This window comes from Bufo gargarizans, chromosome 1 (assembly GCF_014858855.1).
Source record: "Bufo gargarizans isolate SCDJY-AF-19 chromosome 1, ASM1485885v1, whole genome shotgun sequence".
In the NCBI taxonomy this organism is placed as follows: Eukaryota; Metazoa; Chordata; class Amphibia; order Anura; family Bufonidae; genus Bufo; species Bufo gargarizans.
The window spans coordinates 449,113,340-449,128,993 of NC_058080.1; the positions used below are offsets into that span (position 1 = coordinate 449,113,340).

At 41.2% G+C, this 15,654-nt stretch overlaps 1 protein-coding gene across 21 annotated transcripts in view; it reads left to right on the forward strand.

Moving 5' to 3' along the window:
- Nucleotides 1–15,654, forward strand: part of PTPRD (protein tyrosine phosphatase receptor type D) — a 368,228-nt gene that overhangs the window by 259,993 nt on the left and 92,581 nt on the right. For all 21 annotated transcript variants that reach the window (XM_044272365.1, XM_044272440.1, XM_044272372.1 and 18 more), the window contains one exon: nt 6,731–6,843. In XM_044272365.1, coding sequence (XP_044128300.1) covers nt 6,731–6,843 — 113 coding nt within the window. The remainder of the gene's footprint in view (nt 1–6,730; nt 6,844–15,654) is intronic.

Here is a 15,654-nt window from a genome sequence, read left to right on the forward strand (position 1 = left end):
TGCCACCTCTGGAGATGTGGTCGTGCATATGCGACTATCTACATTTACGTCTAGCACCCACTTTTCCTTTCACAGGGGTGCGAGACAGGGTTCCATTCTCGAGGTAGGTGTGGATCCCAGAGGTGGAACACAAACTGCCAATCACAGGTTACAGTACCATGAAAGGTAGGATGAGTGCTCTAGCCATGAATACAGCAGAATCAGAACTATGAATCCACTGTATTCATTTTTGAATGCCTCCTATTAGCCAAATGGTACAATATGTTTTGTGTTCTTTGAGCTACTAGGAAAGCCAACCTGCTCCCACACTGTGCAGCCCTTATACTGGGCAGTATTGTCTCATTACAGAGCCACTTTAAGTTTTTGTATTTTATTTACTATAGTTATTTTACTTGTTTTAATTGATACACCTTTAACACGTTCCTCACAGTTCTACACAGATAATGAAATTGAGCATCATCATGGTTGGATTGCACTAGGCACATCTGCTTTGTGAACTGTGGCAGTCTGTTCCGATCACTGTATTTGGCATGTATTCCCACTTTCGGACAGACCAAAAAATACTACATGCAGCATTTTTTGTCCTGCCAAAAACTAGCACATAAGCTGGAAAGCCCCCAGATCCCATATTAGTGATTGGGGATCTGATGGTGCACAGTGGTATCCAGCTATCCGGCAGTCTGTTTCTCCACCACAATAGGCTGCCGGAGTTCACAAAGCAGATGTGAATGTGGCCTAACAGATGTTTAAATGGTCATCACATGAAAAACACCACATAGATAAATATATAAATAAATATATGATTGCTGAGGGTCCCAGTGCTGGGACCCCCATGATCACTAGAAATGGGATTTCGAGCCTCCTGTTCCTCCTAGTTGTGCTTGACTATCTCCATCAGCCCCATACACATTGAATAGGGCAGCATGGTGCATGCGTGACCACCACTTCATTCAAACTCCACCTCTCTGCGATTGTGCAGTGGGGAGGAACAGGGGGTTCAGAATGCCAGTTCTGGGGATTATCAGGGGTCCCAGAAGTGGGACCAATCAAAATCAAACGTGGATAAGTGATAAATGTTTAGCTTTGATGTTGTCATAAATCGGCATAGAAGATGGTTCAGGAGAGAAAGAGACTGATGTCTGATCTGTCAGACAGCCATTATGATGTATTTCACTGTGAACATTATTCTGCAGTTTTCTACAATATGTACTATGAAAGATAGAAGCTGCAGAGGTCAAACAAAGCTACATTTTAATAAAAATTTTATTGCAGAAAACATGTTTGTCAAAATACAAAATTGCTCCAGAGATATCCATAGCCAATACATTGCATATACTGCACGTTGAGACATTGTTCTTGTCAGCATAAGTGTATTTGGAATATTACAATACTTAAAGGGGTTATCCAGGATTTTTTTTAATCCCCCCTACCCAGCAGGACCTGTGAAGAAATCTGTACTTGCCTGCTCCCCTCTGCTCTGTGGCTCTTGGGCTGTCTTCACTTGACTTCCAATTTCGGCCTGTCAACTTTCATATTGATAGTCACGTGCGCCACTGCAGTCAATAACTGACCTCAGCAGTGACTTTCTCCATTCGGCACACCGCTGTTGGAACATGTGCCACCTGGGGATACGTCATTACTGAGGCCAGTCACTGTCTGCAGTAGCGCACATGACCCATCTCTGCGGTACTTTACAGGCATGGATCAGAAGTCCAGTGAAGACCGCCTGGGATCCAAGAATCCCTAATGGAGCAGGTGAGCATAGTTGACTTTACAGATTCCGCTGGATGGGGGGCAGGGGTTTACACAGATCTTATAGGACTCCTTTGCAAAACTTTGTATAGGACCCCCAGGCCGACATGAATATGTATGCTTCAAGCACTCCCTAGCAATGCAGGACACAAAGTTTGATGCCCCACATTTCTGACGAATTAATTTTTTTTTTGTTTTTTTTTTTATCAACTGCAATAAAATGTTAATTAAACACAAACTGTAATAGAAAAGTCACCATTGGCCCTACTTTATTGACTTTTATGTCAGACAAAATGGACCAGGTGCTTTAAAAACAGCAGGAACACCATATATCTCAATGTATTCATGCCAGACAACTGGCATGAATACAGTGGTAAATGTCCTGCTTCCATTCTATTACAAAGCTGTCTGCCTGAAGCCACCACTAGGGGGAGCTTAGTGAATACGAATTCATACAGTTATTATGGAAGCATGTAATAATCTCTTTGCATAATTGCCAGGCCTTTTCCCCTCGGGCCCCTTTGCAGTCACCTGGCTTGCCTGATGGGGGAAATTTATAAAGATGAAAAAAAAAAAAAGAAATCTTGGGTAACACCTTTAGGATTTTATGTGGTAATAGTCTTTTGTCATTCATAATAACCATTCTAATGTGTTTACAATATTTCTTTTGTTGCTGCGTTAAAACGGAGTAGTAAGCCAGACAGGTGAGAATTGATACAGTACCGAATACATTTGTTAAAATTGGCATTAAAGACTAATGATGATTTCTGTGTAGGAAATGTGGATTGTTCTTTACCATGACTTTGACTTACATCCAAACCTTACGAATACAGTAAATCTCCAATGTCTTGCCTTGCACGTTTGACTTTTGGGTCATGGCTCATCGTATTTGTAAATCTGACCTAGTGGCCACGTGTAGTGGCACTCCCCAAAACCAAAGTGTGTGGAATGCGCATGGGCTATGAGAATGTAATGTCTCGCCTTTAAACCATCTAAGACACAGTGGAAGAGAATTCTATACTTCTTAGACACTTCATATTTCTCAAGAGTGAAAAACCATAGTCCCCGATAAACTATAAGTTATGGTAAATTTGGAACAGGCACTCTTAAAATGTGCCAGATTTATCAGTGTAGCTTGGGTTGTATAAGAAATCTGGTGCATGTTTAGCCTGTCTCCATCCATGCTTACACCATATATTGTTTGGCCTAGCTTGTGCCATTTTTCTTTTTCTGAACAGAATTTGCGTGCAGTTTTGTGCATTTCTTCACATTTTTGGCCACCCCCATTTTCTGTCAAACCACACCCCTCCCTTAAGCCCCTCTCCTTTTTAAAATTAGAGAAAACCTAGTTGCGCCAAATTGAAGCACTTTTTTTTAGACAAATTGAAGGCTCAGCTGCATTAGTAAATCTAGCCATTTTAGTATACTGGCTAAAATTGGTGTCAATGCTACAAATTTTACAGTCGATGGCATAACTATAAGTTGTAGTCAAACCTTGTCTCAGCCCATAAATACAGTGTCATGCATGGACATGGAGGTGATGATGTTTCTCACCAGAGAGGATGCATGTAGGTGGTTAGATAAAGGGGTCCAGGACTCCAGTAGGGGCTTAGCTATAGAGAAAGCAGTGGAAGTCGCTGCTTTTGGGCCCCACCCAGGAGGAGAAATAAAAGATTTTATTGTCAAGTTCCCTCAACAGTATTATACAATGACATAATATACAGGGACAGTATATACAGTGACATGACATACAGTATATATATATGTAGGAAACAGACGGGGTTGCTGCAGAGCTTTGTCTGAGAGCGCGATCTTGACTAGCCACAAAATGGGAGTTGCACGGGAGGAGGGGGTTGGGAAGAAGTAGCTGCTGTTGTTCAAAAATTTGCTGTGGGTCCCAGTCATTTTTAGTTACGCCTCTACAACTCTCGGTATAGATTTGGGAACCAGGAGCGTGTCTTTTGAACACTGCACTGTTCAGATTTCTAGGTACTGTACTCTACAAGCTTAGCGATATCAGCTGGTTTATAATGGTAATAACACCACGTTGTTAAAACTTAGTTACTTTGTAAAGTGAGAAACATATTGTCTGTAGCTGAAAAAACAGAAGAAGGAGCCTTTGTTATGTTGATTCACTCTGCATCTGTGCCACTGGATAATTATTAGGCATTCTTATATTATTCCGAAACCAGACTTAATAATTTTGCTTTGTTATTCGAAGTGAAGACCTCGCCAGCGAGTCTCTGAATTGATTAATTTTCTCTTCTCAAGCTCACTTGTGCAGCTTGTCTTGTCTGGGCTTACTTTCTGTAATTAGTATTCAGTTTGCTGATACCACCACCTACAAATAATTAAATGTTTCCAATACCTCTACATAGGTAATAAACTCCTCGTCTTTGTTATGCTAAAAGTGAGCAGAAAACGCTCACTGAAAATGGCACCGGCACGAGATTTTATTAAGATAGGAAACTGATGAGTTCTTTTGTGACACATTAAGCAACTCAGCCATGGATCTAGCTCATTGTAACTCGCCTCATCCGAAAGGTTACGGAGTTGAAGCATGCCGAGGCAAAGGATCATTTGCAGGGGGATTCAGCCAGTGCTGTCCAGAAAACAATTAGCCATATGTTTACAGAAAGCAGCCGTGTTGGCTCCTCTACACAATGTAGAAGCCGCAGCAAATTGACAACACGTAAATGAGCTAATATGCACTTGTAGGGCTCCATCTGTCTCTGTGTCGATGGGCTCTTAACAAAAATTGACACTTTTGCCACTGGCACAGAGATCATATAGAATTGCTGGGAAATATCATGATGTGATCTCCACATCTAGACGCATTATAAGCATTTATCAGGGAAGATATGGATGGTATGTCCAGTGCAATTCAAATTAAGACAGCCTTCACCTTAGATAAGGTATTACCCTCCTGTTACTGTAACGGACCTCCACTTTTTTATCACTCATCTTAGGTATTATTTCAATTTCCATAATTTTTTTGAGATGATCAGTGTTTAACGATGATTAGATTACCACCGTAATTCTCAAACTTATCATATATAACTATACCAGAAGATAGTGTCATAGCTAAAGAATGGTTATTATGTTTTTGTTTTGTTTTTTGTTTAGTTTTTTATGGTGGCTGTTTTTGCTAGTGACATCAGTCCACAAAATGTTGTGCCACTTTACTTTGGGCCAGTCAATGTGTTCCTTGGCATATTTTAACCTATTTAGGGCATATCTTTTTTCACCAACAGGACTTTGTAGGAATTTCTTGCTGGTAACTGATCTTCACTTAAAGGGATTGTCTCACTTCAGCAAATGGCATTTATCATGTACATAAATTTAATACAAGCAACTTACAATTTTTTTGTGATTGTCCATATTGCTTCCTTTGCTGGCTGGATTAATTTTCCTTTACATTATACACTGCTCGTTTCCATTGTTACGACCACCCTGCAATCCATCAGCGGTGGCCATGCTTGCAGACTATAGGAAAAAGTGTCAGCCTATGCACACTCCCATAATCCCGGCTACCAGAGAAGAGAGCGCTTTTTCCTATAGTGTACAAGTATGGCCACTGCTGTTGGATTGCAGGGTGGTCATAACCATGGAAACGAACAGTGTATGTGATGGAAAAATGAATCAAGCCAGCAAAGGAGGCAATATAGATAATCATAATACATTAGTAAGTGTCTGGTATTAACTTTCTCTACATGATAAATGCCATTGGCTGAAGAGAGACAATCCCTTTTAATCGTCCTCTGATTGTTGCAGTACTCACTGTTAACTTCAGATCATTTTGGAGGTGATTATTGGCTAAGCCCTTGCCATTTTGGATATTCTCAGATCCATTTGAACTTCCACTTTCTTCCTTGTCTTTCAAGTTTTGGTTGCCACTTCAAGGCATTTGAGAGAATTCTAGCTGAACAGCTTATAATTTGCTGCACTTCTCTATATGTTTTGCATCTCCAGTCAACTTCAAAGTATGTTCTTCTTGAGAACAATGTCTGAAATGACCCATTTTCCCCAGTATTTCAGAAGGAAATGCACTATAATTAACATGTGCTACATTTGTCAGACTCCTACATTTCACCACAATTAACACCTGTTCTACACAATGAATGTCTTCACCAACTTAACTCCTCACTGCTATTATTTTGAGCACGCCCATTTCTATTAATGATTCAATTACGGCATACATGTCCTAATTGTTGGGTCTGGTTTTTTTTTTCTGTTACTGTACTACACTTACAAGTAAATTATTTGCTATGAAGAAATATCACTGCTACCAAAACCAGTAATTTATCAGGTTATTGATGTTGGACTGCTGTTTTTAACATTACTGTTAGAATATGAGTGATTTCAGGTTATGAAATTCATTCACGCTTCGTTTACTGGTAAAAGGTGAATTGCATTATGGATTCTGTTACCACGGACCATGACGCAATTCTATGACGGAATGCATAAAGGAATGCCACCGCTGATGGATTGCAGGGTGGTCGTAACCATGGAAACGAGCAGTGTATAATGTGATGGAAAATTAATCCAGCCAGCAAAGGAAGCAAGCCCGTAGACTTCTATTATGACGGAATGCCTCTAAAGGCATTCCGTTATGAATACCGTCATAGAATTGCGTTATGGTCCGTGGTAACAAAATCCATAACACAGTTCACCTTTTACCAGTAAACGAAGCGTGAACGAATTTCAAAATATGAAATTCTCTCATCTCTAATTACTGTACATGGCCAATTTTTACTGTACATCTATGAATTGCTCTAAATGGGAATGACTAATATTCTATAATATTGACCATTGAGAAGCAAGTTCTGTAATATTATTACTGTTTCTAAGTAAAGCATTGTTATTTTGAACATGTTCCTATACTGTGTACCCCTGACTGACTGTATAGTATATATGCATGTAAACAGCATTCAGACTACATAAATGACATTGTTATCTTTTCAATTTTCATGTACAGGAAGAGGACTGAATCGGATTCCAGAAAGAGTAGCTTACCTAACAATAAAGAGATCCCCTCACATCATCCCACTGATCCTGTAGAACTCAGACGTCTTAATTTTCAAACCCCAGGTGAGAAGTGTCATTGTCTCCATTGTAAACTTGCAGGTCTCCACAGGAGGCTTCACCTCTAATAAGGTTTAGGGTATGTTCTTGTAAATCAACTACCAGTTTTGAGTTTACCTATAAAATGTAAATTTGTTCTCCATGTCTTAATCTTAAACAAATGATATGCATGAAGAGACATACTGTACAGCACTCGAAACTATTTCTTCAGAATAAGGCTACATGCACACAAACGTTGCTTGTTTCCTTGTCCGTTCCTTTTTTTTTTTTTTTTTTTTGCGGATAGGATGCAGACCCATTCATTTCAATGGGTCCACAAAAAATGCGGACAGCGTCTGCTGTCCGCATCAGTATGTCCGTTCCGTAGCCCCGCAAAAAAAAATAGAACATGTCCTCTTCTTGTCTGTTTTAGGCATTGTTACAATGGATCCCCAAAAAAATAAAAGGGATGGCATTCGGATGTTATCGTTTGTTTTGTTTTTTTGCGGTTCCACAATTTGTGGACTGCAAAACACATACGGTCGTGTGCATGTAGCCTAATAAAGAGACTCTGTCATGTCAGAAACTGCTTTCAAACTGCAGTTAAGGCCCCATGCACACGGCCGTTGTTCACGGCCGTTTGCGGGCCGTGGAACCGCGGCCTGGATCCCTTCCTGTGAGCTGGAGCGCACGGCGTCACTGGTTGCTATGACGCCGTGCGCCCCCTGCTGCCGGCACAGTACAGTAATACACTGGTATAGATCATACCAGTGTAGTACTGTATTGCGGCGGCAGCAGGGAGCGCACGGCGTCATAGCAACCAGTGACGCCGTGCGCTCCAGCTCACAGGAAGGGATCCAGGCCGCGGTTCCACGGCCCGCACACGGCCGTGAACAACGGCCGTGTGCATGGGGCCTAACACTAATACTGTCCCTCTATCCTTCTCTGTGCATTCAAACCAGCATTGTAAGGCATTGAGAGGATTTATCCGTTATGTTTGCGGATGAACAATAGGGGGCGGAGTGATGCTTTCTGTTCATTGTACTTTGAAAGCTGTTTCTGGCCTGACAGGTGTCTTTAGTATTCTGCAGAAATCTTCTAATATATATATAGCTGAGTGTATGTGTGTGTGTGTGTGTATATGTCCGCTAAAGGAATCCGCACAGTCGCATTTACAATTACAAAATTTGGCACACGGGTGCATCAGGTGTCCGGGAAGGTTTTTGACCAGGTCTCAGTTCTCTAGGACGTACCGTTCCTGAGATATTCCCAAACAATGCATTAGCCAATAGAAGCTTGGTCACATGACCCTTATCAGCCAATAGAAGCTCGCAGGCCGTTAGCCTCCACAGTTTTACTCCAGGTTTCCATAACAACTCAGCCATTTATCTTCACTGCAGTAGGAGAACTTTAAGGAAATCTGTCACCAGAATAATCGCTATTGCAGTAAAGCCGTGGCCTAATAGCACTTAGTACCTTATTTCAAGATGTGCCTTTGTTCCAGTAATAGATGTTTTTATCCTCTGAAAATCCAGTTTATTTGGTATGCAAATGAGCCAGTAAGGTGCCCAGAGGGGCGTCACTCTTGCAGGAAGGAGCCCAGACACGCCCCCTGCTTCAATGTGTCCTCCCTCAAAAGACTTAAAACCTTGCCCCCAGGTTCTGCTAAGCCACGCCCATGATCTGGTTAGGTCACGCTCCCTCTCACACTGTTGAGCCGACGAGAATTGAAAAAATAAAGGTAAAAATCTACTTCAGCTGTAGGGGTGGGAGGGAGGGTGACTTTCTCCCTGCTGCTTACACTCAGATAGCACAGTGCTTCTGTCTTAGAGTGAGCTGTTCAAAAGGATCCAGTAAAGGCCACTGTCAAGGGGGTGGTATGCTGTGAAAGTCACTGTTAAAGGGGAAGGCTGCTATAAAGGTCAAAGTTAAGGGGGTGGGCTGCTGTGGAGGTCCAATTTTAAGGGACGGGGCACTGTGGTGGGGTCACTGTTTTGGGAGCGGGGTACTGTGGATGTCACTGTTATAGTGGATAGTGTTGATATCTTTTAACAAAACACACAAACATTAAATGAAATAGATTAAATATACCCGAGCGAAGCCGGTTCCTTAGGCTAGTAATATACTATAATATGATAAAGAATGTTAAAAGGCACAAGCCTCTTAATAAATTTGGCACATACCTGTGCATGCTGTGCACCAGAAATTCAAAGCTGAACTAAAATTTACACCAGTTCCTTGCAAAAGTTATAGTAAATCTTTTGGGCTGCGGGAGGCCACGGCGAGAGAAGCGAAAATTAACAAACTGTGTATGTGCCATACTTTGCCACTAGTGGCATACAATTGTTAATAAATGTGCCTGCTTGTCTTGGAATTTACTAGGTAAAAGTAGAGGGGACCCTGAAATTAAAAAGAGCATACCGCACATGCATCACCACCACTCCATTCACTATTATGGGACTACTAGAAATAGCTGAGCCAGCAATTAGGCTATTTTCAGAACTTCCTTAGTGGTTAATAAAAGGAGGCTGCTCTTGTGCAGTGCATTCTCCTCAACTATCTGACATTAATGGCATATTCTAGAGCTGTGATGGCTAACCTCCGGCACTCCAGCTGTGGTAAAACTACAGCTCCCATGATGCCCCCTTGCTTGTCTGTTCTCTGAACTCCATAGAAATGAAGAGCATGGTGGGAGTCGTAGTTTCACCACAGCTGGAGTGCCGGAGCTTAGCCATCACTGTTCTAGAGATATGCCATCAATGACTGAGATGGGAATACCCCTTTAAGCAGAGGCATAGGTAGGCCTTCCTGCACCTGAGGCAAGGATTCAGATTTGTGCCACCCTGACCTCCCCCCACACCCGGCCACTCAAATATATATAAAGATGGGGCAGATAAACGGCGCGTGCAGCGCGCATTGGAAATTCTTTTTGCTCTAAGCCGCTCCTCTAACTCTATCCAGTGCATAACTATACTCACCTAGTCCAACCTAGTAAAATCTATCATAGGATACACAGCGGTACCAATAAATCTTGCAATAAATTAACGAACCAACTGGTCCTACCGCAAGATGTTGGCTGGATCCCGACCAAGGTCCCTGTGGTGATAGAGAAAAAAGAATAATTACATAAGAAAGGGATAATGACTGTACCTGGTAAATACCTACAAAGAGGTGATGTGCTGCCCTGTAAGACTGAGCCATCCCAGTGTATAACAGGGTAATCTAAGGCATTTCGCCTTAGTGCTACCACACAGTGGTAATGCCCAGATTGTGCCTCCTTTACAGCTTAAATGCCTACTTAGTGCATCCTCGGAGTAGTTATGCCCACATTGTGCATCCTTTACAGCTGAAATGCCCACATTTTGTCCCCCTCACAGTATTAATGCCCACCTTGTGGCCCCTTTACATTAGTTAGGCCCATCTTTGTGCCCCTTCACATCATTTATGCCCACCTTTGTGCCCCTTCACAGTAGTTATGTCCTCCTTGTGGCCCTTCACTGTAGTTATGTAAACCTTTGTGCTCGTCGCCGTAGTTATGCCCACCTTTGTGCATGTCACAGTAGTTATGCCCACCCTTGTGCCCCTTCACATTAGTTATGCTCACCTTTACGCCCCCTCACAGTAGTTATGCCCACCTATGTTCCCCTTTACATTAGTTATGCCCATCTTTGCGCCCCTTTACATTAGTTATGCCCACCTTTGTGCCCCTTCACAGTAGTTATGTCCTCCTTGTGGCCCCTCACTGTAGTTATGCAAACCTTTGTGCTCATCACAGTAGTTATGTCCATCTTTGTGCCCCTTCACAGTTATGCCCAACTTTGTGCTTGTCCAGTAGTTATGCCCAACTTTGTGCTTGTCACAGTAGTTATGCCCACTTTTGTGGGCCCTCACATTAGTTAAGCCCACCTTTGTGCCCGTCACAGTAGTTATGCCCATCTATGTGCCCCTCACAGTAGATATGCCCATATTTGTGCCCCCTCACAGTAGTTATGTCCACCTTTGTGCTCTTTGCAGAAGTTAAGCCCATATTTGTTCCCCCTCACTGTAGTTATACCCAGTTATGTGCCCCTCACTGTAGTTATACCCACTTTTCCTCATTGTGGCCTCCCATGGAATAAAAATTTGTCACGCTGCTGGATGTGCAGGAGGCTGATTCCTGGGCTGTCAGTTCTCATCCTACACAACCAGCAATATGATGTGTGGCCAGAGTGGGAAGCGCCGTAGCTCAGCAGAACAGTGAAGAAGGCAGCAGAGAGCTCCCTGGTTCGCTATGGAAACAAACTGCCCAGCGGTGAAAGGAACTGAAAGGAACCCCACCCCCACCCCTGCTTTAAGGTATCTATATACCGACAACAGTTGTCAGCTGATGCTCATTCAGCCAAGAGCTATTCCTCCTAGCCTTCCCCCAGTACACTTGCACGCTGATTTACACTGATCATGTGTTGTGCATGTGTTTTCAATGGGAAAACAGAAGTAAGACTGATGGTTTCCTTTTCTTGAAATCATCTGACAGGGAAGATCAGGAGCTCCATCTAGACATAAAATAGTCAGTATCAGCTGCTCTTATGCGTTTGGACACCTTTCGCCTCTTATGACTGCACTTAGTCATCAGTATCATGAATTTACCTCATTGTGAACCACTTAAATGCTTTTAGTCAATCAATGAAACTTCAAGGTGATTGCCTAAACATTGCAGTGTAAGTTCTCTAATGGTGAGCCCATATGTATATGTATGTATAAATTTAGCGGCTTCCCGTGTTTATTAATTAGGGGAGAATGGTAATTAGGCTACATCAATATTTCAGTAGGTGAGACGATCTGTCTTTTCATTAAGCATCTTTACTGACACAGCAGGTTATTAAAAGACACTGAATGTCCTGACATAGAGGGTAATATGTCTATTAATTCCAAAAATATGTGATCCAGGGAAGTGAAGTAGGCACTTTATTAAAGAAGTGACCTCAAAACAGATTTTGTTGGTGCTTTATCAAACTTGTAACAACGCTGCCACTACCCTAAGGCAAGTAAATTAAATACTAAGTGCTTAGCTTTCTTACTTTAACAGGGGTTTTCAAGACTTATGTATTGATGACATGTCCGTTGAATAGGTTGTCAATACTTGATATGTGGGAATTCAACTCCCAGAACCTCTGCCAATCAGTTTATGCGCAGCATAAATGCTAAACTTATTTTTTTATGGATAGTCTCCTACTAGAAACGTAAACTTGTAACTGAGAGTAAATTTATTTCCTGCCTGAAAAAATAATTAGCATATTTTATAGATGTAAAATGACTAAACTTTGTGGGTACTTATGCATTTCAGTATACATGAGCACAATGAATTTCACCAAGAATAGCAGGGACCTGGTATAAGTGGTGGTCCAAGCTTTTTCTCCAGTTGTACAGTATGTCTTATTTTCCTTAAAAACTTGGAAGACAAAGGGGGTCATTTATCAAACTTGTGTAAAGTAGAACTGGCTTAGTTGACCATAGCAACCAATCAGATTCCTTCTTTCATTTTCCAAAGACGCTGTGCAAAATGAAAGGTGAAATCTGATTGGTTGCTATGGGCAATTAAGCCAGTTTTACTTTGTACCAGTTTGATAAATGACCCCCAAATTCTTTGTTTTCCACGTTTCATCCTTTTGTTTTTGTTGTTTTCTAGCAGTTACATATTATTTTGTATTGATAGGTCACTACAATATGTATATGTATATGCGAATGTACCTCAATGTAGCTTGCATATGTCCATATTTGTTTATTTTATACTATTACTACTAATTGGCTTACCATGTTCAATTGGCTTTTACTTTTTACAGCTTTGAACAGTAATTCAGTCCCCTACGCCTCCCTGATTGGCTCTGTGTCCTCCCTCTCTAGTCAAACTACCACTCAGTCCTTATATGATAATTACTCTCTCCCACGATTCGCTCGAAAAGGTCTAAACATCTTTGCCTCTTACTTTCGCTGTACAAGTTCTCTTCTATTCTTCACTTTGATCAACCACCATTTTTGAAAAGTCTTACTGTCTTATTTTTACTACTCACTCCCATTCACAGGGGTGCTTGATCTGGATCCAAACATAATCTTCTAATTCATTTCAACAGCGGTACCATTATACTTTCCAAACTCAAATTATTACAATAAGTTGATCTTGAAGGACACTTTTTCCAACTGGTCTAGTAGACTGGAGAGTAATTATAAATAATTAGACCTGCATAACTTTCACACATTTGTTGAAAGCTTACAAATTATTATTTTTAGTAAGACCACCAACACCAACAGCAAAAAAGGGTTTTATTTAATGTTATGAGTACCAATGCTGATTTAGCAAAAAATCCAGCTTAAGCCCCCCTAAATCCATTGTGTCTCCTTTCTGGTCCCGAATAGTAGTATGGGGTATGCTTATTCAGATCTACAAGCCAGCTGTGTGTCCACTATACAGTCTGCCATAATTGGATCACAATATATTTCCTGAATGGAAATCATACGCATACTGCTGGATTTATCTTATATAATGCATAGTCAGCAAGAAGCATGTTGGCAACATCTGGATTTTGAATGGTGCCTGTTTTGTTTGGAAAGGTACATTACAGTCCTGTGGCAGACATTAATAATAGTGTTGAGCGAGCACCAAAGTGCTTGTGTGCTCGGGTGCTCAAGTAGAACACTTCGCGATGCTCGGGTGTTCTAACGAGCACAATGGAAGTCAATAGGAGAACCCCAGGCACCCACTGCTCTGAAGAGGGGAGGGTGTCAGGACTATAGTTCGGCTTAGGAGTCCCTTCTCTGACTCCATATATACCTATGTCCATATATATGGGAGTCAGTGCTTGGGGACACCCCAGTGTATTTAAATCTAATGCCCAGAAAGCCTTCAGAAAAGTTTCTGCCGGAATTCGAACTCACAACATTCTGTATTAGAGGCAAGGCACTTAACCACTCAGCTATAATAGCTGCATAGCCAGTTACTGGCAAAAAAAAAAAAAAAAAAAAAAAAAAAAATATATATATATATATATATATATAGAGCTTGAGGAAGGCTCCTGTCTAGAGCCGAAACGTTGCATGTCCCACTGGGGTGAATAAAGATTTTTGTATTTTTTACTATTTGGAGTGCTGCCCATCCTTTTTACTTTGTATTTCTGGATTGGCCTTAGGGTCCATTCACACGTCCGTTTTTTCTTTCCTGATCTGTTCCGTTTTTTCAGGAACAGATCAGGACCAGATCTGGACCCATTCATTTTCAATGGGTCCTGGAAAAAATCGGACAGCACAATGTGTGCTGTCCGTTTCCGTTGTTCCGTTCCGCATGTCCGTTTAAATATAAAACATGTCCTATTCTTGTCCTGAAAAATCGGATCCTGGTACAATACAAAGTCAATGGATCCGCAAAAAACGGATGACATTCGGATGTCATTCCGTATGTCATCCGTTTTTTGCGGATTCCGTTCCTGGAAACACATAACAAATTTATTTTTTATTTTTTTTATTTATTTTTTTTCAATTTTTTTTCAAAGAAATCCAAACAACTTTATTTGATAATTGAAATGTATACATGTTCCCGTTTTTTGCGGATCCGCAAAAAACGGATGACATACGGATGACATACGGAAACATTTTCAGGAACAACGGATCCGCAAAAAACGGACCGTTTTTCAGGATGAAAAAAAACAGGACGTGTGAATGGACCCTTAATCCGTGTTGGGCTGCTGCACCCACCAGCTTGCATCAGGGACGGTGCTGCCACTGTTTTTTCTTTTTTATATATATATATATATATATATATATATATGAGACTTCTACTGTTTTACTGTACTGTACTTCTACTGAGACCTATACAGTAGAAGTCTCATATTTTATTTATTTTTAGTTACTGGCTATGCAGCTATATAGTGTAGTGGTTAAAGTTCTGGGCTGTGATGCAGAAGCTGTGAGTTAAAATCCTGTCACAAACTTTTTCAGAGAGACTAAACTTAATTTAAACACACACACACACATATATATATATATATATATATATATATATAAGTTTTTAGCCATAATATATTTACACATATTATTATATATTTAGAATATATAATATATTATAATATATGTAAATATATTATGGCTAAAACATCAGTAGTAGTTTCCCACATATTATGCATTCATATACACTCACCTAAAGAATTATTAGGAACACCATACTAATACGTGTTGGACCCCCTTTTGCCTTCAGAACTGCTTTAATTCTACGTGGCATTGATTCAACAAGGTGCTGATAGCATTCTTTAGAAATGTTGGCCCATATTGATAGGATAGCATCTTGCAGTTGATGGAGATTTGAGGGATGCACATCCAGGGCACGAAGCTCCCGTTCCACCACATCCCAAAGATGCTCTATTGGGTTGAGATCTGGTGACTGTGGGAGCCATTTTAGTACAGTGAACTCATTGTCATGTTCAAGAAACCATTTTTCCAGTCTTCAACAGTCCAATTTTGGTGAGCTCGTGCAAATTGTAGCCTCTTTTTCCTATTTGTAGTGGAGATGAGTGGTACCCGGTGGGGTCTTCTGCTGTTGTAGCCCATCCGCCTCAAGGTTGTGCGTGTTGTGGCTTCACAAATGCTTTGCTGCATACCTCGGTTGTAACTAGTGGTTATTTCAGTCAACGTTGCTCTTCTATCAGCTTGACTCAGTCGGCCCATTCTCCTCTGACCTCTAGCATCAACAAGGCATTTTCGCCCACAGGACTGCCGCATACTGGATGTTTTTCCCTTTTCACACCATTCTTTGTAAACCCTAGAAATGGTTGTGCGTGAAAATCCCAGTAACTGAGCAGATTGTGAAATACTCAG